The sequence below is a fragment of the Rhinolophus ferrumequinum genome, chromosome 10 (assembly GCF_004115265.2).
Source record: "Rhinolophus ferrumequinum isolate MPI-CBG mRhiFer1 chromosome 10, mRhiFer1_v1.p, whole genome shotgun sequence".
Classification (NCBI taxonomy): Eukaryota; Metazoa; Chordata; class Mammalia; order Chiroptera; family Rhinolophidae; genus Rhinolophus; species Rhinolophus ferrumequinum.
Genome location: NC_046293.1, coordinates 63045851 through 63069418, shown reverse-complemented (window position 1 = coordinate 63069418; position 23568 = coordinate 63045851). Strand labels below are relative to the sequence as shown.

General features: G+C 40.8%; 1 protein-coding gene across 8 annotated transcripts in view; it reads left to right on the top strand.

Annotated features, from left to right (window-relative positions):
• Positions 1 to 23568, top strand: part of GRIP1 (glutamate receptor interacting protein 1) — a 370250-nt gene that overhangs the window by 275878 nt on the left and 70804 nt on the right. For 4 of the 8 annotated variants that reach the window (XM_033117397.1, XM_033117401.1, XM_033117400.1 and 1 more), the window contains exons 9-12: positions 1768 to 1937; positions 8670 to 8825; positions 18380 to 18566; positions 19160 to 19305. In XM_033117397.1, the coding sequence (XP_032973288.1) occupies positions 1768 to 1937; positions 8670 to 8825; positions 18380 to 18566; positions 19160 to 19305 (659 nt within the window). Of the gene's footprint in view, positions 1 to 1767; positions 1938 to 7823; positions 7980 to 8669; positions 8826 to 18379; positions 18567 to 19159; positions 19306 to 23568 lie in introns of all 8 variants that reach the window. The other 4 variants (XM_033117396.1, XM_033117395.1, XM_033117394.1 and 1 more) reach the window with 2 other exon arrangements.

Below are 23568 nucleotides of genomic sequence, written 5' to 3'. Positions count from 1 at the left end.
ATGTTTATATATACACACATATAATACATACTCATATACACATCATACACACACAATAAATGAGCAGATCTCCTGCCAATTTGCACAAGTTTCAATTAGAAAACAAGTTATAGTACTGTTTTAGGACTTAAAAATTCACTTACCTTATCAACCACCCCGTGATAAAATGTCACTTATTCCAGATGTTTGGTGCGGCCTTTAGAAATGGAAAATACAAGGTCAAGCAACTGAGCAAGTTTCCCTACTGTGTCCTAGGGAAATGGCCTGTTCTTGGTGTAGGCTAGCTAAGCAGATCTTTATTGTGCTCCATGCAGAGAAGTCGTGATTTTCCTGAGTTGTCAACAATTAAGTCCTGCCACCATAAAATTCCTTTTTTCTTAAATAAACAATATTTGTTTTAATTATGCAATCTTTAAAGAAAGGTCTTACTGTTATAGAACGTTAATCTTAGGGTTTCACCATCTTCAAAGGTCCCTAAAAACATTATTCATTTCCTATGACAATAAAAACCGATGTCCGTTTTCCTCATTCCTTTTCCTAATCAATGTTTTAGACTTACAAGTTAGAAGGGGGATAAAAATAAAGGCGACCTTACCACCTAATGAATTATGTTATAGCTCCTGGTAGGAAAAGCCCTGTCTCGCATAGTGGAAGCACTCCAAGTGCATCCGTGTGGAAGTATATTTTCAGATGGAAGGGATGACTTGAAATGCTTTTGTCTTGAGAAATAGACTACTCTCGCTGTGGAAATTTTTAGATATACTCGAAGCCCAGTCTGCCCTGCATGTCTCCAGCCCCTTCTTCGTATGCCCTGGCCAGGCCTGCTGAACCTCCGACTGGGATCAGTAACCTGCAGCAGCCCCTGTAGTGGTCAGTCTACAGCTCCACCGTGGTCTTACCCTCCATTCAGTCCTTTAACGGTGACCGCCATTGATCCAGGGGTGTTCTTCAGTTCAATGGTGCTGGATGCTTTAATTTTCTCCCTCTGTTTTTTTCCCGTTTCGCAGGGGGTAACCAGTTTAAGGAGTTGTCCACTTGACTGGTACGTGGGGGATGCTGACTGCTCTGTTTGCTTTTCTCAACTCATCCAGTAGTCAGTCTTTTGAGCTCAGCAAGGTGTAGCAGCTAGCCCTTCCCCACCCCCAGCTTTCCCCGTCTCTCACCACGCAGGCCTCGTTTTATTACTCATTTGACTCCTGCATAATTTCCATCATCATCGAGAGCTTTTGTACTAATAAATTTAACTCCAGAATAACAAAATAAAACAATAATAACTGATGATCATGGAGCTTGTATGAAAGAATTCTGGGACAGGATTAGCTGAATCTCCCTCCAAGTTACTCCCATTCACACATAAAATAGTTATAAAGGACCCTATTCCAACTCTGTCAGTCACATCTTGACCTTCTGAATATTTACCAACTCATATTTATAAATATAAAACCATAGGAGAAAAAAAAATCACAGAAAAAAATCAAGGGGAAGCATTTTCCTGTTCTTCCCACCCCTCCCGTTCATTTCCCGTCAATTTTTTGCACCATTGCCCCCAAAATAAACATTTCCTTGAATTTTTCTGTATTTTCTACAAGGTTTTACATTCCTCTTCATAGGTACTTAACATTTGACAAATGGTGTTTCCTATAACACTCAAACTTTTTCTTTTTTTAAGTTAATGAAAACTGTGTGAAATGTTAGCGCTGAAGGACACGAAAGTCGTATTTCAAAGAGAAAGTCCTTTCAGGGCACTGAGCATTTGTCGCCCCCTAGATGTGGTGCGCTGCACGTGGGAGATCACATCCTGTCCATCGACGGAACCAGCATGGAGTACTGTACCCTCGCGGAAGCAACCCAGTTCCTGGCAAACACCACAGACCAGGTCAAGCTTGAGATTCTTCCCCATCATCAGACTCGCCTGGCTCTGAAGGGACCTGACCACGGTGAGAGGCTCTGTCTGGATAAATCTGTCTTCTTGCTCGTTACTTCCTCCAGCAGAATGAGAAAGCAGAAAGGATTTAATCCTGCCTGTATCATTTCTTTTCAAAAAACAGATGATCTTTGTTTTGCTCTTGTTGGTCTCCAAAATCCTTTTAGCCAAGCCACATGTCATTTACTGGAAAACCCCAAGTTGAGGAAAGGAACATTGTTTGAGAATGTTTCAGAGAATTTTCAGGCTAGTACTATTTGATATTTAAAAAGAAAAAAAAAAAACCTTTGGTGCAAATTTCTTCCTTAAGAAAGAAGGGAAATAATTTGACTTTCTGTTAATTCATAATGGATTTCCACTCTACTTGAAGGACAGTGAAGGCAAATAGTAAAACTTTCACTTGTCTTAAATAGTTGTAAAGTTGTCATTAATAGCAGATCCTTCAAATATTGGGGCGGGGGTTGGGGGGATAGTTGTATAAAGGGTTAACTTTCTCTATATTTTGCCTGTTTGACAGAGTAGTGTGTTTCTTAAGGTGGAGAACAACCTTTCTGACCAGATATCTTTCCTGAGAGAATCAAAATATTTGATTACATTTATTCTATAGCAAGTGTCAGTTGCGGGAATCTCCATTTTGACTGTCTTGAAGCTCACAGATGTGTTTGCTGAGTATTTACATACCAGCCACCTAGGCATGTGTAAACAAAGCCTGGTGCAAGAAAACATACTTTGAGCCCAAAATCAAATGAAAAAAGATTCTCCAATGGGGTCTTTGTTCCAACTACTCCTTCCTTGTCCTTAAGCCAAGTGCCCTCTTTTTTTATTCCTCGAAGTCCCACTAGTGCTGACAGAGTGCCTTAGAGGTAAAGAACGCATTTCTGTAGATTTAGAGACAGAGAACAATTTTTTCTGGTATTGAAGTCGTGCGTATGAGAAGGTCATTTGTATAACGGTGTCTCTCACCTTTGAAAACACACTGCACTTTTCCACAGTTTGCAAAAAAAAAAGAGGGACCAGATAATTTCCATACTGAATGAGTCAGCTGGATGCAGCCTTTTTTAATTAAATGGAGCTTAGAGAGCCTTGGAACTAATGAAAATCTCTAGTATAGCATTACTTTTATCAGATTTTAATTTTACACATTGGGGTAGAGAAATGACGCAGCCTAGGCAGGTTATGAAAAGAAATTCTGCCTCATTTGAATAGAAATGATAAGGCTCTCCAGGAGGGTACAGACCATAAGATTACATACCATCCCTGTCAGAGGCCCCATGGGACCTTCCTGTCCTCACACTGGCTAAGAGGAGAGATTTCTAGAACTGTACGTTTCTTCTAAATTGATCTGAAGTCATCATTGGATGTGGAGCACAGTAGGTGTAAGAATGCACACTGTGCATTGCTTTCTCAGCATGAGATTTTGCTTGGTCAATTCTGGTGTCAGTGAATTAGAAATGTTTACCAGACACTTTAAAAATGTCACTGTGTTTTGCAAGCTCATTTTTCTGCTTTTTATTTGCCCTGTATACAAATTATAAATAGTTCAAATAATTTCCAATTCATGAAATAATACGTACTTTTACCTGCCAAGACAATTTGAGAACACGACTTTATATACTGAAATGTATGGAGACCAAGAACAAATATTTTTCCCTCATTGTGGAAAACATGAGTGATGTCATTTATGGGTTTTTTTCAGGGAACTGATAATTTAAGTAATTCTAATGTCTGACCCCATCATCCAATTTTGCTGAAAATTGTTCACCACCTTTCTTACCTAACATACAAATATCTCCCTGCATATTACATTAAAATCAGATTTGCATTTTCTAAGAGGAAACGAATATTGGCTCCTAAACATAATTAAATCAGAGTTAATAAGGGAAAAATGCAAAAACAAAAAAAATTTGTATGGTGTTTATAATTCTCAGACTTCTGTTTTTTATGTAGTAGAGAGTTGTCTTACATGGTTTTATACTTTTTCCACAAGGAAGTTCTGGTTATTTTTTTCCCAAGATCTCTGATGCCTGAAGAGTGTGTCTTGCATCTCATGGGTGGATGGAAATACATTTCCCAAATTTTGCTTAGCAACAAAGCATTCACCACAGTGTTTTCATGAAATATAGAAATCGGCATCAACTAGGAATAAGAGATTAACGGTGCCTTTTGCTGGTGAATAGCAGTATTAAAAAAAAACAGCAAGGATGAGTTTTAAATGAGCTTAGAAGTTGTTGCCACTGAGGGTGTTTAGGAGACATAATCATAACTGAAGGAAACTGAGACATTGGAATAGAAGATGTGAGCAGAATCATGAGGTCTGATACGTTCAGCATCAGGAAGACTTCCCTTTGTGAGCTCCAGGAGGACCCACCTGAGTTGCTGTTGCATTCACCTTTGGGCATCCTGGACAGAGCAACAGGGTACAATTAGAGAGGAGAACAAACAAAAGTACCCTCCATATCAGATGCCTCTTAAGACTTCAGCAGTGATACCACCATGGAATGATGGGAAAAGCATCATATTTTAACTTGATGCTTAGTTTACTTGTAACAAAAGACTTAGGAACACCCATAGGAAGAAGCAGTGTAGTGTGATGGTTGAAGCCACAGCCTCTAGAGTTACACGTCCAGAGCTTCAACCAAATGGTGATTCCACCATTTGGGACCTTAAACAAGTTATCCAACTTTTCTATACCTCAGTTTCTTCATCCGTATAATGGGCATTATAATAATATCTACCTCATAGGTATATTGGGAACATTATTTGAGATAATTCATGAAAAAGCACGTAGCCTATTGTTCGGTTTATCGCAAGAACTCAGTACAAGTTGGCTATTGTTTTGGGGACCATTAAAGGGGAGAATGTATATGAACGTTCTTTACAAAATTAAAGAGTGTGCCAAAAATGTAGCATCTTATTTTTAAACTCCTGAAATACTTGCCTAATAGGTGAGTATCAAGTACACCATAATAAAACAGAATAGATTTGGAGTGTACATTCCAAAAATAGGCAGTAGCTGTCCTCTCTGGCTTACATTATTTGTTGAACACCCTTTATAGTCATTATTCATGGCATGCAATTTTGTGCATTATTTTTATATCATTTTTGTCTCAGTTATTTCATATGTATGAATACTTAATCCTCAATAATACTTTTATGTCAAGGTAAAGGGGGTAATGACCTACATTTAACCTGCCTGCAATAATTGGCACCATGCTGGGTATACAGTAGGTGATCAAGAGTATCTCCCTTATCGATTTATTAATTGGGCTTGACAGTCCCCCAAAAAATGCCCAGCAATTTTGAAAGCACTCCATAAAGAACTGGATCAAAAAGTAAGTGTACAGTTCTGAAGTCCACTCACTATACTTCATTTGAAACACAAACAGACAATACTTTATTAAGAGTACGGTAGAGTGGCTGTAGGTATAGATCAGGCAGACACAGCAATGATGGCATCTTGCTATAGAAAGTCTTCTTGTGCACCCCAAAGTACAATGAGGATGGTGAAAGGGAATCCATTAGAAACTTACTTTGCAACACTCTTTATCACAAGGAAAATGCTGCTGCAGTGTGGACGTGGACACTCTGGGTGATAGTCCTATTCATTCATGAAATCATTTATTCATTCATTCGTTCATCTATCAATCATTATGTACCAGGCACTGTTCAAGTTGCTACAATACACCTGATGAGAAAAACAGCAAAGCAGATACCTATTCTCATGGAATTCTAGTCTAAAGAGACAAACACTGAAGATATATTAAATAAATGAAGCCATTTCAGACAATACTAATTGCTATGAAGAATATAAAACAGTAATGGGATAGTGTGGGGGAGAGGGCAGCTACTTCAGCCACACAGGTCAGCGACAACTTCTCTGAGGTGCTGGCACCTGAGCTGAGACCTGAGTGATGAGAGAGAGCCAGCCATGCAAACAACTGGGGGAAGAATATTAGAGGCAGAAAGAATAGCAAGTGCAAATGCCCTGAGGCAGGAAGGAGCCTGGCTTGTGTTAAGAACAAACATAAGTGTGGCTGAAAGAGAATGATGGTGAGTGATAGGAATGAAGCTGGAGAGCTAAGTGGGGTTCACATTTGATTCTCTTAGTAATTGTAACCCATTGAAGTAGCTTAAATGGGAGTGACATAATCTAACTTATGTAGCTAACAGATCACCCTGACTATATTGTAGATACCCAAAGGTAGGTACTAGGAGATGAATCAGGGAGCCAAGTCTGAAGGTGTGGCAGTGGTCTAGGTGAAGGAGATATGGTAGCTGGAAACCAGAACAGGGGTGAAGGATATGGACTCCAAACTGGAAACAGCAGTGGAGTAGAAGGTTTCCAGAAGGTTTAGACCTACAAAATTGTGGTGACTGTGAAAGTATTCTGCAAATTTCTGAGATAGTCTCTAAATGTAAGTGTTCAGTGTGTGAAATTTGTTGAGTGAGAGATATACATCTTTTTCCTTGAAAAGAAAATTGTTTGGCAAGTAGATGGAAAGTAGGCAGAATCAATATTATTAGTAATAGCACATTTGGGTTTATTCTGTGTACCAGCACCATGCTAACTAAGCTCCTATGTGCCTGATTCTCACAGTTGTCCTGTGGGGTACATGCTTTCATTGATCTCCATTTGACGTATGAGGAAACTGAGGTTTAGAGAGGCTGACTAACTGCCCAAGGTCATATAGAGAAGAAGGGCTGGAGCCGTCATGGAAACCCAGGTCAGCCTCCGCCTACAGTGGTCTGTCTATGCTAGTGCTTTTGTTCCATGTATGTCTCACTCCAGAAAAACTATGAAGTGGCCCATGAGGCTGATATCGCAGATGGTAAAGCCAGCTCTGATCTAAGTGATCCTCCTTTAACTACTTACAGAGTATTTGACCTCCCTACATGAGTAAACACTGAAGTAGCTCGCATGTAAGGCATGTAACAGTAGAAGCATGACAGTAGAAGGACATACGAGTTCCTATGTTATTTTTAACTCTTTAAGATTGTTAAATGAAAAATCTCATATCAGACATAGTAACAAACATAATATTGGTCATACTATAGAACACTGGGTAGGGAATCAAATTTCAACAATACTGAAATTAGAATGGGAACACACTATACATTTTTAAAAATAAAGATGATGCCAAAGTTTTAAGATAAACTTTATTAAAATTTTATGGCATCTTAAGGAACTATAAGAACATGTGAAATAGTTTAAGAATGAGCTATTTCTTTCAAATGTAAATACATTCTTTCAAAAATACCAAAAGAATTAAATATGTTGAGACTTTTTATCTTCTCCTTGTTAGGATATAGATACGGTTCTGATATTGATAGATGAGTAGAATGGTTTATTGTTGAGAAAAATCAAGTCCAAGTGATGGATCGTAGTGTAATTAAAATGTCAAAGCAGTAAGTTGTGATGTGTGACTAGTAAACCACTTGAATCATGAGCCCATGTGATTTATTGTTTCTTCTTTTCTTTTTCTCAAAACAAGTGCTACTAACTAGCCAAGATTTGCAAATCTTTAATTACTGATCGTGTGCCATAAATCTTCATGGAGTTAACTTTTAAGTTTTAAAACATATTTTTAATCTCTGCTGTGAAGCACAGAGGGAGATTAGAAATTGATTCAATAGGCATCTTAAAAGGGGGGGGGCATGGGCGGTGGAAAGACATGCATTATTCTTGGGAAGATGAAAGTTAATCATCTGTTTTGCTGACCACCAAGAAAAGGGCAAAGCCAGTAAGATTTCCTTCTTCTTTTTTTTTTTTTTTTTGCAAGCTGCTGTCATTTTTTTGTTACACTTTTTAGTTGTGCAGTTCAGTTACTTTTTCTTCTTTTTTGGCTCTTTGTTTGTTTGTTTGTTTTTCTTATTTCCCATCATCACTTCATGTGGGCAGTGAAAATTCAGAGGAGCGACAGGCAACTTCCCTGGGATTCCTTGGCCAGCAAGCCCTGCAGCCTTCATACCTACCATCACTATAATATGCACCACCCTGACCATTGCAGAGTACCAGCCCTGACATTCCCGAAAGCGCCTCCTCCAAGCAGCCCTCGTAATGTTCCAGGCTTTCCCCTCCTTGTCTTTTATTTACATTGTAGTTTGCTCCCTCCTTCCTCATCTAATTCATAATGCTCATCTAATTCATTTGGCTTCATGGGTGTTGTGTGCTTTTTCTGTAGTAGCAGCTTATCATTTCTGACATCTCCGAAGTCTTTTTCTTTTCCATCAGAAAGCATTTGTCTTTAGGGAAGGATGTAAATGTTCAGAATGCTTTATGTGTGGTCAGGAAATAACAATTCAGAATCTTATACAGAGTACAATGTCCTCAGCTCTTCCTTGTGTGTATGGAATTACTTGTGAAATTCATGCCAGAAAGTACCTATGAAAATGAGGTTATGTATTTGATGAATTGTGTTGTTTATAGAGAAACATGTTTTAATGTTTGGAGTTGTTGGTTTTTTTTTTTTTTTTTTTTTTGTCTAAAGCAGAATTCCTAGAGCTTCTCTGTGCTGCATTGTGCTTATGAGGGTCGTGCTCCTTCTCAGGCATTTATAGGCTCTTGTAACTCAGACTCTAACTCACTGTCTCCATGGTTTCTGCGGCCTGGTCTCTGTCTGGTTGGGGTACTTACTCGCCATTGCTGTGCATCATGTATGTCTTTCTGGATTGTGACTGGTTAGCAAGTGTGGCAGGCTCACACCCACCTGAGAATGCTCTGTGCCAAGTCTTCACTCTCTTACAGCAGCTTTGGTGTCTTCATCCTTCTCTCCTACCTCCATGAGTGCATACAGCCTGAGTTCCCTGAACATGGGGACTTTACCTCGAAGCCTCTACTCTACTAGCCCACGTGGAACCATGATGAGGAGAAGACTGAAAAAGAAAGACTTCAAAAGCTCACGTAAGTGAAATGGTAGCCAGTGTCGTTTGGCCTGGAAAAAACATGTGGGCAGCTTAGAGTCTTTGATATACAACCTATGGGAAGAGCTTTTACAGAGCGTATGTGATCAGGGAGATGTTAAGTCGCTACAGCTGTGTGAAATTGTATCCATTACCTGTACCATAATGATTCCAGGGAATGCGGTTTCAGACTGAATTAGTTAGTTTATACTACCTTTGCCTATGACTTTTTACTTGAAACTTTTTCTTGCTCCTTTGACCTAATAAAATAACCAAAGATGTCATTTTTCCTTTAAAGCTCCTTCCTTATATTCTGGGTAGCTTTGGACAGGAAATCTTTGTTCTTAGTTTCTTATTCTCTCGAAAGCAATATTTTGAAGACGATGTCCCCTTTTTGATAAGTAGAAGAATCTCATGCATTTGTTTAATTAACACTACTATAAATTTCATATTAAATTATATTTCAGGACCCTTTCCCCTCCAAAGAGTAGTGATAAGTTTGAACATGGCTTTTCAAACTCTGTCTCATTCACCAAGATTCCAGTGCTTTCCCCAGGAGCCTATCCCATTGAGCATCACGGCTCTAGCCGTGTGTTTCTGTTGCCCACTCCAGCCATAGGCAGGTTGGAAGGATGCTCATCTTTATAGCAAGCGTCTTAAAGCCTGGGAATTTCAACGATGATTCTTGGAGCGATGGGACGGCCAAGCACAATATAGACTAAGCAAGACTAGGAAGATGTGATTGGCTACTTGTTTTTGGATAGCTGGTTGTACATAAAAGGGGGAGAAGAGGTAAATGAATGTGTTAACAGGGAAGAAATACAAATCACTCCTAATTTTTTTCTTTTTTGTTGGGGATCATAATTTCTCATCATCACATAAGTTTTGGAGGAAAAGAACACCTACCTCGCTTTCCAACCAGATCTAATCGTAGTGTAGAGTATGAGTGTTTTTTGCCCTATAGGTCCCTGTTGGTGGCCATGATTGTGACCCCTGTATAGAAGCTCAAAGGAGATGAGGTCCCTTCCTGTATTTACCGTGAGAGTGAAATAAGGAACACCTTTACGTTACCTAAATAAAGCCAAACTCAGATACTTCAAGGCTGGTAGTGAAGAGAATGTTCCTGTGAGAAAGGGTGGTTGAACCTGTTGGCTCCCCTGCTTATTTGCCAGAGATTCATGTTTGCAGGTATATCTGCCACCAATCCCACCAGTGCCACCATCAGTGTAGGAGACTAGCTGTCAGCCACACCGGTAAATGGTCTCTTCCTGTCACTGCAACCTGAAGGTTTTCTCACAAAGAAAACCACTGCAAAAGTTAGGGCCACTACCGTGGTGTATTTGTGATTTGACTTGCATATCCTTTCAAATATAAGGAGATTTGTCATCTTTAGTATATGTACGTGACAGTAAATTTGAAATTAGGAAAGTAGAAGGAAGATTGAGTTTAGTCAAAATGAGAAAAAGGAGCTTCTAGAATCTCACATGTTTCTTAGCTGACACTTGAGTAAATTATTTACTCTTGGAAGAAACTAGTTGAAGGCAATATAGTGAACTGGATACAAGCACAGACTCTGGAATCAGGCTGCCTGGGTTCTCATCTCAGCATCATTAGTTTCTAACTGTAGGACCTTGAGCAAGTTTCTTAAGCTCTCTAAGATTTGGTTTTCTTAGCTAAAAAATGGAGATAATTATAGAAGTTAGTTAATTGGGTAATTGTGAAGATTATATGAGTAATGAATATATGCTATATTTATATATTCTTACCACCAAAAGGGACACACAGCAAGAAATGCACTGTATACTATGAAATTAGTACTATAATTATACATATACACTAGAACCTGGTAAATTATAAGCACTATTTAATTGTTAGCTACTTTAAATAGTTTAAGGGTTAGCTATTATTATGCCTGAATCTGAATTGTCATATGTGAAACTGTTGACATTACTCTCAAATTTATGTGTTTTTCACAGTGGTTACACTTCGGCATAATACATAGGTCTCGAATCTTCCATGTAATGCCTCCAGGGTTGGTTGTGGATTTTATATATGATTTTTTTTTAATGTGTAATAGCTTCCCATGCAACTTCCCACTGACAGAAACAGGCTAACAGCCCTCAGCAGGGAAGAGCAATTAAAATGAATTCATTAATGTTTGTACTTCTGCTTCAATGGCTAAACATTTATTTGTGTTAAGGTAAGACTTGCTATGTTGATTAAGGACATTAGTGACCTTAGTGACTACAAATGACTGATCATATGTTTGCCTCTCTCAGGTTGCTATTTACACATCTTGAATTTTGTAGTAGGAAACAAAGCTGAAGCCACACTGTCACTGATACCTATAGCCAACTCATAAATTCTCTCTTGAATCAGTACATTATTTTCCAACACAATAGAAATATAAACACAAACCTGACTGAAGAAATTTCTAGTTATTTGTGTTTGCTGTAGACATTAGCCACTGACGCACCACTGACTATTTACCTACCAGAATGTTTATAAATGTGTCTCAGGAGATCATATATTTTATAGTTTAGTCAAACAATTAGGTTCAAAAAGCGATGAACTTTTATCTCAACTTCAAAAAGACCAAAAAAGAAAGAAAGAAAGAAAGAAAGAAAGAAAGAAAGAAAGAAAGAAAGAAAGAAAAAAATTACAAACCAAAAAAATGAGATTTTATTTATTTATTTATTTATTTTTTTTGCTTAAGCTCAGAATGGTCACATTAAATAAAGGTTTTCCCAAGTAACTGATAATAAAAGTTTTATTGCCACTCTCACTATACCATGGTTTATTGCCACCATTTTATTTATGTCTTTATTCTGTGCCACCATTTGCTGCCCCTTTTCTCATACTTATGTTTCTATAGCAACCGTGCCATTTGTATGGATGGTGAATCATGGCAAAGTCTCAAATATGATAAAAAGTCTCTTTACTGTGTTGGTGATGAGTTGAGGCCAGAACCTGCAAAACAAAAAGAATTCTCACATATGTTTCTAGTATCAAGGAAGGACATGGCCAGAAGAGAATAAAATCTTCTCGTATAAATATTAAAACATTCTGCACCATTGACCAGAGGGGTAAATACAGGAAGTCTGTGACAACATGTTACGAGGATTAAAACAGGAAAGTGCTGTGTTTGTTTCACAGGACAAGGATGAGTATCCCCAGCACTAGACTTCAAGGAGTGTCACAAAGCCTTGGGAGGGTTGCAAAGCCATGTGACAGAGGGAATCCTCTTGTCACCTCTTCCAGAATCTTACTGACTTTCCCCCCACAGCCTGAACTGCCCCGTTTCTGCTGTAGAGGCCAAGTCTTTTTCCAAAACCCCTTAATCCCCCTGTGCTGGTGGCATGCCTGAGCAATGGGTCTGGCTGGCTCCCCCTGCTTTTTGCTTCCTGCTCCTATATGGGGAGCCAGTGTAGAGACTCTGCCTGTTCCCCGTCTGCCTGAGTTGCAACAAAGAGTATCAGTTAGAACATATTCCCAGAATGCTCTCTGCCTCTTTCATCATCATCACTTACTACTAGGGAGGGCAACATTGAAAAAAGCTAAAAAGAAGAGAATGAGGAAACCTAACAACTTTTATTCCTTCCACCAACCCCTGAAAAAAGAACAGAAGACAGAGGCAGCTAGTGGTAAGCTTTTATGTGACCATGCATGAGGCTGTTACAGGGAATAGCTTAATATCTGCCCCCCACCAGTCCCCATAAGAGAAGGGAGCTGCTGGCTACCCCCACTGTGTTCCTGAACTGGATGACATCATACGCAATGTGTTGGGTCCATAGCAGGTCGACTGTAAACGTGGAACACTTTAGCGAGATAGAGGTCTTAAATTATAGGAGCAAATGACAAGCATGGTGTATTCATAAATCTTGGAGGTCCTTTGCTTTCTATACTTTTTCAATGCTTTTTATATTGACAGTAAATCTCACCGCCTTCTAAATTAAGGAAACATCTGGCTGAGTTTTTTTTTTAAAGATTTTATTGGGGAAGGGGAACAGGACTTTATTGGGGAACAGTGTGTACTTCCAGGACTTTTTTTTTATTTTCCCAAGTCAAGTTGTTGTCCCTTCAATCTTAATTGTGGAGGATGCCATTCAGCTTCAAGTTGTTGTCCTTTCAGTCTTAGTTGTGGAGGGTGCAGCTCGGCTCCAGGTCCAGTTGCCGTTGCTAGTTGCAGGGGGCGCAGCCCACCATCCCTTGCGGGACTCGAGGAATTGAACAGGCAACCTTGTGGTTGAGAGCCCACTGACCCATGTGGGACTCAAACCGGCAGCCTTCGGAGTTAGGAGCACGGAGCTCTAACCGCCTGAGCCACCCGCCCTGCCCTCTGGCTGAGTTTTAAATGTTAGGAGTTAAAGAGCTATCTTTGGTTTTCCTCCCTTGTTTATATTAGGAAAGACAAGAATTGACAAAAACACAGGGGCATTTCTGGAAGGGTTGTGAACAGACCCCTCCAAAGGTGAATGTGAACAGGACAGAGCAGACGCGGGTCCTGAACACAACCATGGCACACACCAGTTAGCAGTATTCAGACACAGCGCATAGCAGTGTGGTCATGACATCCTCACCAGTGAATAGTAGTGGGCACATCTCAGGCCAGAGCCAGGGCCTTGCAGGCGCATTTGCCACTGGACAGAGAATTCACTATACAAATTTTTAAACTATAGGATTATAATTCATAAATCACCGTTATATTCGCCTGCTGGTTGACCGCATTAATGAAGCCAGATAATCAAGCTCATCTTTTTCTCATCCAACTAATAGCGGTTGTTTTTCCTCTGGCTCACCATCTTGAAGTCTATAATTTATCTTTCTCACATCTGGCAATAACGTCCAAGACCTCAATGCCTGTGAGTAATCAGTATGTACAATTTCAAATGAAATTTCACTGTTTCAAAGAACAGATTCCAATACGTCAGAGGACTTTCAGAGTTAATTGTAAAATCCTAGATTATTTAATGTAATCCTATATTTATTAGATAAATTATAACCTTACATAATTATAAAACCAATGTTTAATACATTTTAATCCTGAATTAAATTTCCTACTGATTTCTATCACCTCAACTCGCCTCTAGGTAGAACTTATAAAGTGAATGATCCTCACAGTGAATTAGTACTGATTTCTGTGTTCCAAACCTTCTACAGAAAATGTTTTCATCCTCTCTAACTGTTCCAAGAAATATAACAAGGCTCTTTTATGAGAAGTTCTTCACTATATCTAACCAAATCTCTCTTGTTACTATTAAATTGTCCATTTCTTGTTTATTCTTTCTTAGCGGAGATGGTAGTCAGCTGACCTGAAAGTTCAACAACAGTTTTGAACTCCAATTAAGCAGTTCAAAAATCTATACCAAATAGAGATTTCCAAAGGAAAACAATATGTGTTCGTGTGAGCCTACAGAAAGATTCACAGGAAGTATTCTTGTTGAAGCCCAAATAGCTTCACCTGGAAGTGATCTGCCAAATAGGTGATGTTCTGATATTGTATTCCTGCCTGCTGTGAGCACTAACTGTAAAGAAATGCAACTGTCCACATCCTAATTGCCAGGAACTGCTATCTTCTACTGGTTGTGTGCCACTGATAACAAAACATATGGTCTGGAGAGCAAGCAAAGACCGCCAACATCAACAAAGGCCCCTAGAAAACGTGGGACAGATAGTCCATGCATCAGACTTTGCAATTGTAGTCACCACCTGTGAAAAGCTTAGGGTTGGAGGCTGCCTTCCCTCCCCACTGCAGGCTGCTTTAATCTCACTGCCGTTGATGGTGCTGAGATAGAACCTGGTGGTGCATCTTTACAAGTAGTACATTTTTCTTTACTGCTTCTAGACATATGATCCACCCCACGATCCTCTACCATGTCAGCTGCAGAGCTGTGATGATCTACACCATGGAAAACGTTGGGTCCCACAAGATGACTTCTAGTTCCTTAACTTAGCAGAATCTACTCGAGATGTTGGTTCCAAAAAGCAAAATGCAGATGAAATCACAAAATATAATTCATTCTTCATTTATTTAGCATTGCACTGAATGTTCCAGGCACTGGGATTTCAGAGACGAAAAGATCTCGTCCCAAACTCTAAAGAACTCAGAGTCAAGGGGAGAGACAGGCAGGCAAATAAAAATCTGATAAACGCTGAAATAGGACCATGTATGAGAAATCTGGAAATGTAGAAAAGTAAGTATGTAACGCTGCCTGGATAAGGCAGGGAAAGGGACATTGAAAACCCAGGGTGAGGACGAAAGGGGCAGAGGGCACAGTATATATGAAGACACAGAGGTATGAAAGCAGTGCTGGAGCACATGGCTCATGCAGGGAGCTCAGAAGAACATGAGACTGGATGGGCAGGAGGAAATGAATTCATGGAGGGCTCTGTGTGCTCTGCTAAGATTGGAAGATGTTGTTCTATGGGAAGTAAGGAACCACTGAAAGAGTCTAAACTGGGGGATGGTCTCTGACAGCAATTTGTGTGCTGTTAGCATAAGACAAGAAGCAGGGACATGGTTGGAATTCTAAATAGAAATCTATACTAGCAAGGACGAGGCTCTACTCCAGGGGAGTAGATAAAGTGGGGCCTCATCGTGAAGAGAAAGTTAATCTGGCCATAATCTGTAGAAAGTATTGGGCATTAGCGAACGAAGAAACATATATTAGAATAATTAATGAAAAAAGTAATGAATTAAGGCGTTGACAGGAAGAATGGAAAAGGTGATTTATGCAAAACTGATTGAATTTGAGACAATGGGGAGTTGAAGTGTTGAGTTTGAGGAATCAATGAGATATCACTGTGGTTGAGATATCCATCATGTCAGAAAATTTGTCACTATAGAGACACCACAGAGGTAAATTTGAGAAGATACATGCAGAAGTTATATTGTAGAAGCATTGGAAGTGAATGAAGGCAAGAATGAGAGTAAAAAAAGTCAGGTCAGAACCATGGGCAACCCTATGTTTGGAGTGCAGAGAAGGCAAAAGAGCCAGTAGAGTCTGAAAAGGTAGGAAACTAAGAATCAAGCTTCATTGAAACCAAATGGGCAATTTCAGAAAGAAAGGGATAATTCCCAAACCCCGTTTCTGCAAAGTGGTTAGAGCGGATGGGGCCATTCATTTTGGCAATCAGGACGTCATCAGTGAGAGTAGTTTCAGTAAAGGATGAAGGGAGAAGCCGAATGGTAAGCAGTTTCAGAATCAGTACAAATCATCGAGAGAAGCCAGAAAGCTAAGGGAGTGAGTAGGAAAGTTGGGAAAAGTGGCAAGAAAGTTTTTTATGGCACAAAATCACAGAAGGAGTGGAAAGGGAGAGTATTAAAAATACTAGAAAGAAGAGTTAGCCTTGAAATGGAAAGGATACCTCCTCCTGACACAGGAGAAAAGGAGAGAGAGAACAGATGGTGATACAGAGAAATCAAGGTTGAAAACAATGTTGTTTAAGGATCTCTTGTCAAGTGGTTGGATCTTTTCAGTCTTGTAAGAAGTGAAGTAAAGAGTAAAGCTTGACCATGGTAAGGGTAGAAACCTTTGAGACATCCTGTGAGGAATCCAATAAGTTGCCAAAATATTGCACAGCAAAGGATTCTAGGGCCTCATAGAGAATAATGTTACTTTGTCATGACTTGCTCTAACACCACTCAGCAACTTAATAACAGCAGTGGAGTCGACTGGGTATTACCAAAAAGTACAGAGCACTGGAGCACAGAAAATCATGCAGTTTAAGAATCTGATACTAGCAGATGTATCCTTGAAGTGGTCGCCAGGGGTCCCGGGAGAGTATGGAGGGTAGTGATGCTAGTAAAAGGCAATGGATAAAGATGGCGGCTTTCAAACTGCATTCACCAGATTTCCCCATGAAGAAGGCGGAGGCTTTTGGGGGCTTCCATTCCTACCTCAACTGCAGTAGCTCTGTTTTTATCAGAAATATGAAGGCATCCTTTATATGCTTTCGTTTTAAGGAGGGGAAATCTGTTGCTAAATTGTTTGAAAACAACTCTACTAGAGGACAAATGAGAGGATATGGGACTACAAGTCTTAAAGAAGAGCAAACTAGGTCACTGGAACTGGGAGAGGTGGCTACCAAGGATATATGATCAACAAAGAGGATTCGGATATTGTGATCTTGCAGCTCTACCCATTTTGAAGGAAGGTGAGGTCCAGCTTCGAGCTTTGCAGGCAGAGGGTTGAAGTAGGGTGGAATTGCTAGTAAGTAGCATTGAGAGAGCTGAAGAACCATAAATCCAGCACATTAGAACATCACCATGATGTCAAAATGCTAGGGACGAGGAAAAGCTACATGGTAGAGGACATAGATTAACAGCCAAGTCCTGAAGTCAGTGAGAAAAAGGGGGAAGAGATTGTAAATATAGAAAACTATGGTTTTGAAGATGAGACAACACAAAAGTAAGTACAGAATATGCAACTTTAAATAAGAGTGGTTTGAGGTAAAAGGAAAGAAGGAAGAACAGGAGGAAGGAAAGAAGGAAGGAAGGAAGGAAGGAAGGAAGGAAGGAAGGAAGGAAGGAAGGAAGGAAGGAAGGAAGGAAGGAAGAAAGGAAGGGAGACAGAACTGCATATGGTGAGCAAGGACTCTTAGAAACCCTTGTCTCTCCTTGCCCCTTGCAGGGAGAGTGAAAGAAAATATTTTCTGGTTGGAGAGGGTTTTAAGGTATATGGTGTCATCAGGTTTCAATTAAAAAGTAAGGGAACCAGAAGACCCTTTTTTGGAAGAAGAGACAGTCCAGGTGGGACCCTGCACACAGAACTCTTACAGAACGCAAAGGAGACACAGGTCCCAGTGGGCAGCCCTGAGAGAAAGGGATCCAGGAGTGGAGCAGCCCTTTCACGACCTGGGCTGGGGATGGAAACAAGACAGAGATGTGTGCGTGGGGGCTTACAGGAGTATCAGAGGAATGGATGAAATAAGAGATAACAAAGTCGGCTGGAGACCCAGTGGGAAAGAACAAGGACTGAAAAGACCACATATGGGAGGAGGAGGAATGTAGCATTTAAACGACTTCGTCATGCCAACCCAATGCTAGATGAAGGGCAATGACAAACATCCTCACCACTCCAAGAGCCAGACTTCGATCATTTCCTCCAAGCTGGCGGCCAGATTGTTTGAAAAAATCTTACAGCTTAGGCAGAGATGGCTAATGTGGAGAAAACATTAGCCCCGCCTACTCTTTCCTAGCTAGGAAAGAGATTGACTTACTCCAAGGTCACCCAGCTGGTTGCTGAGTGGTAGAACCAGGATGAGAACCCAAGTACCCTGTCCCCAAGTCCTCTTCCTTCAGCTCCCACAACTGTCCCCAATTGGGGGTGTGGGGGTTGGCAGAGGAAGGAGGCTACACTGAAATGTGACAAGTACGGGGAGATTGATTCATCCTGTTCAGCTCTGGCTAAACTTTTTGCTAGATGACCGAAATATAACCTTCCACCATTGCCAATGAGCTTTTTCTCAGAGACATGATCTGTTTCAGAAATACTGGTATTCCTGATGCTTGCATCCACCTAAAGTTGTTCTGTTTTGTGTTTGTTCCTCCAGTGTCTTTAGCCTCCAGCACAGTGGGCTTGGCTGGACAGGTTGTTCACACAGAAACCACAGAGGTTGTGCTGACAGCAGATCCTGTCACAGGGTTTGGGATCCAACTGCAGGGCAGTGTGTTTGCCACGGAGACTCTCTCTTCTCCACCTCTGATTTCCTATATTGAAGCTGACAGCCCGGCTGAGAGGTGAGGTGCTTTCTTTCACCAGCATCTTTTCCTGCTCTGCATTTCTTGTGCTGGCTAACTTTGCACAGCTAATAAATTATGGAACAGGGCTCACTGCAGGAAATGTAAGATGTAATGAACTTTCTGTTCTGACAATAAAATTTTATGTTCTTGATCAGTTTTGAGAAGAATAACGAGCATGAATGTTTTTATCTAGCAGGTTTTTGTCTATCGGGGATTAGAGGCTGTATTAATTAAAAGGGGGAAAATCTATTTAAAAATCTCTAAGTTCAAATTTTAATAATTTCTCTGCCATGGGGGGAATGTACATTCATCCTTACGATATATCAGTTCAGATCAGATTGTAACAATACCATGGTGCTGAATTATTCATTACCTCTCTGGGATACTTCAAGATTCCCTTGTTCACATGTGTAGCCGTGAGATGCGAGCGTGCCAGACATTGCAGTTGACCTGCTATGATTCCCACAGCATTGAATAGACAAGACCAAATGATTACTTCATTTTGCAAGAATCAAACAAAGCAGATTCGGCAACTTCAACGATAACTATTTACTCTAGCTACAACTTCTAATGTGTGGTTCTAAATTCAGATGTGGGGTGCTACAGATTGGAGACAGAGTGATGGCCATTAATGGAATTCCAACTGAAGACAGCACCTTCGAGGAAGCCAATCAGCTCCTCCGAGACTCTTCAATCACGAGCAAGGTCACTTTGGAAATTGAGTTTGATGTTGCAGGTATGATCATAGAATCGCAGTCTGCTGCAGAGTCAGGAGTGGACTGCATGTGAATGATACGGATTATGTGGCAGAAGGGAAACTATTTTTTTTTAATATACTGAACACGTTTTTGTTTAGGAGATTTGGGGTGTCATTTTGAGTTGAGCATTGTTGTATTATTCATTAAAACCTCACCACAAGAACAGTTGAAAATAAAGGTGACAGCATAAATAAGTAATAGCCACTATAAATGTGATAAAAAGAAGTCATGTAGCTTTTATTCTCCCTGACTTTCCCCTATATGCTAGAGAATATTCTTCAGTCACACAGACAAGAAAAGCCTCCCTTTGACCCTTTGCACAGCAAAGAACATAAGAAGGTTTGGAGGGGAACAATGAAAATTTATTAGATGGATTTATACAAGCCCAGCAGGTAACTTTTTGGTCTCTAGTGTTAAAGAGAAATTGCACCAGACACTTGTTAAAAATGACAAGGAAGATTTTATTCAAGAGAGATCAAGACTTGCATTAGGGAAGAGAGATTGAACTCAACTCCAAAACAGGAAAGACAGCCAGGAATGTACCGCTACCAGGCAAGATGAGGGTGAGAGAGTCATCGGATGGAAAATTACTAAGAGGAACTTGATTTGGAGGGATGAGGAATTTGATTATATTTTCAGGGTGGAGGGATTCTCAATACATTTTCGGTCGCAAGAAGCTTGTTATAATGGCTCAGCAGGCCAAGGAACAAGGTCAGGAAGAGGGCCCAGAGGAGCCTCACTTATGTTGGGCCATGACGGGAGCGAACTGTTGTGCGGGTTTTAGATGTTGCTACTGGTTCCCATTTGAGCCAGTTATCTTCACACAGGGAAGTACTACCTCGCAGAGCCAGAACACCTTTACCAGTCAGTGTAGATATGTCTTCAGACCTACAGGTAGCACTACCCAACACACAGTTGCTGGGTGTTTACTGGGGACCAATTCCTCTTCTGTGCAATGGAGGTGCAACAGGAGGCAGCAAAGGAAAACAAGATCCCTCTCTTAATGAAGCTATCTTAATGAAGCAGTACAGCAAGTTAAGTTTTAAATTAACAAATATAAACGGAGACTAATAAGCGCTCTGAGGAAAATAAAGGCGAATGGGAGTTAGAGAACGGGGGGGGGGACTGTTTTCACAGGATGATTCTCTAAGGAAGTGACATTTGAGCAGAGGTTGGAAGGTTCAGAAGGAGCCAGCCACGTGAGAGTCTGGGAGGAGAGCGTTTCAGGCGGGCGGGCGGGGGAACGGCGGGGGGGGGCGGTAGGGGGGCAGGAGACATGAGCTTGATTGATTTGAGAAACAACAAACAAGGCTCTTGCTGCAGCATATAAGGGAGTTGGGATGAGAATCCGATTTGGATTTGGAGATGGTGGGGCGAGAGGTTGGAAGGGGCCCAGTAATGACGTATCTTGGTAAAGAGTTTAGAGTATATGCGAAGTCAGGGAGCATTTTATGGAGGGAGTGAGATAACCTGACGAATGTTTTAGAGAGAGCCTTCTGAAACGAGATGGGACAATAGCAGAAGCAGAAAAGCCAGTTAGGAGGTTGTGGCAGTTGGACAGGTAAGGAGTAATGGTGGCTTGGACGAGGTGGGAGTGCTAGAAATGGTGACAAATAGTGACATTTAGGACATGGCTTGAAGCAGGGCTAACAGAACCTGCTTATGGATTGGATACGTAAGATGAGAGAAGATGAAGATTGTGGATGACTCCTGAGGTGTAAGGGTCAGGAGTAAATAGCGATGTCTTTAACTGGGAGGAAATTTGGCGGTAACAGAAAGTTCTATTCTAGACATGAGCAGGTATCCACTGCCAATACTAGGGGGTAAAGGACAAGCACATTCATTCCTTAATTCAAAATACAATCATCGAGCACCAGTTACTGAGCACTAGGCACTGTGCTACGTTCAGATCATTGAAAGAGAAAATAGAAAGGATCGATATCTTCTAGGAGCTCGTAGCCAATTAGACAAGATCAAGAACTGCTGGACGAGAAGAATAGACTTATTGAATGTGTGTTGCCACTGAAATGCAAAAGGAAGTGCCCAGGAGACTGCAGGCAGTACCTCTTGGGGTCCAGGATCAGGTCTGGGCTAGAAAGCAGGACTGAGGACATACTCCCATGTTAATGATTGTGAATGTCGTTGTAATAAAGGAGACCTCTGGGGAGAGAGTGGGAGAAAGAAGGGGACCTCTGAGGGGATTCTGCCTAAGGAATACTAAAATTTAAAGGGAAAGGATGCTAGCAAAGGAGATAACAAAGATGCACTATTAGAAGTGGGAGGAGAGTCCAAAGAGGTAGTGTTTTGGAAGCCTAAGCAAGAGTTTCAAGGCAAAAGTCATGGTTAATAACATAAAGGTGCTGTGGAGGATTCAAGTAATACAAGACAGGAAATGTCCACTGGATCTGCCAATGAGAAAGAAAGACGTTACAGAGTAGTTTCGGGGAACTGAGAGACAGAAGTCAGAGTGCAGTGAGATCTGAGGAGTGAGGGAAAGGTGGAGACGTACCGATAGACTTTGCTTGCTGTCTGCCAAGGCATTGAGTTTTGGAAGAGGGTTTGGCAGGAAAAATGCAGTGAAAGGATAAAAGGGACTGGAGGCCACTATAGGCTCCTCTTTTTAGAACTTCTACAGCATTTAGTTATATACTCAGTGCTCTATTTATATATTGCCTTATCTTTGAATCAATGGTTCTTCATTAAGGTCAGGTTTGCCCCAGGGGACATTTGGCAATGTCAAGAAATTTTGCTGTAGATGAAAGAAAATGGGACAACAGATAGAGGGTGATTCAGAGATCTGAGGGTTGTTATTTTGTTTTGTTGTTTTGTTTTGCTTAGTTTTGTTGTGTTAAGATTAGAGGGATTTGAGCATGTTTGGGACCTGAAATGAATGAGGGAGAAAAGATAATTGGTGGAATTGGGTCCCGAAAGGCATGAGAGGTGAAGATATCTAGAATATAGATAACTAGTCTAACACAGAAAGTGTAAGACTTCTTTCTATGAGACTGAAGAGGATGTGAGAATATAAATACATTTTTAGCTGTGTTTAGGAAATTCAAGTAAGAACTGTCAAGTGAGGGTGAAAGTGTCAGCATGTTGAAAAGATTTTAAAAAAAATGATGAAGGTTTATACTAGCTAATGGGGAAATCAGTGAGAAAACCAACCAGACTCGTGTAAAAGGATTTTCAAGTTGAGTGGTGAAACAAGCAGTCTGGAAGCTCTGAGTTTATAGCAATATCAAACTGCCTGGTCAAGTTGTTTGTTTTTGTTTGTTTGTTTGTTTTTAATTTCAACATACATTCCAACTACACATTTTTTTTTTAATTGGGGAATAGTGTCCTTCTCCAGGGCCCACCAGCTCCAAGTCATTGTACTTCAGTCTAGCTGTGGAGGGCGCAGCTCAGCCCCAAGTCCAGTTGTCGTTTTCAGTCTTTAGTTGCAGGGGGCACAGCCCACCATCCCATGCGGGAATTGAACCGGCAACCTTGTTGTTGAGAGCTCGTGCTCTCACCAACTGAGCCATCCAGCTGCCCCTCTGGAAGCTCAGCGGTAGCTCATTGTCTTCAATCTAGTTGCGGACGGCGCAGCTCACAGGCCCATGTGGGAATCGAACCAGCAACCCTGTTGTTCAGAGCTCGCGCTCTAACCAACTGAGCCATCTGGCCTCCCCCCTCAAGTTGTTTTATGGCAAGAGACCTCTGCTGCCAAGGAATAAGAGCAGAGATGGTAGATGATTAAATTGAGCCAGAGACTGAGACTGAGATTTCCTGAGAAGTTTCAACAGAAGGAAAATTTAAGTCACAGAGGTTCATATTGTGGCAGGAAGAGCAGATGAATACTTTGGATAATAGCTTCAAAATGATCATGATAGTATTTATCCAATGCTTACTCTATGGCATGACACTTTTCTAAGTACTGTGTGTGTATGAGCTCACTTAACACTTATAACAACAACGGAGAAGTTTACTGTTATTATGTCCGCAGAAAACTGAGGTCCATGTTATCAATGGTAGGGCTGAGAGTTTAACCCAGGCAGTCTGGCTCCAAAGGCCACACTCTAACCATTACACATACTGCCTGTGAAAAAGTCTAGATTAGTGAGGGATGGAAAGTACTAAAGGATCCGCCTGAGAAGAAAAGGAGGACTTAAGTAACCAGGGGTCTTCAGGGAGAAACGTGTGTAGTGAGGGAAAGTTGATGAGGGAGCTAACTGCTGGGAGATTGCGGTCAAGTGGCGTGT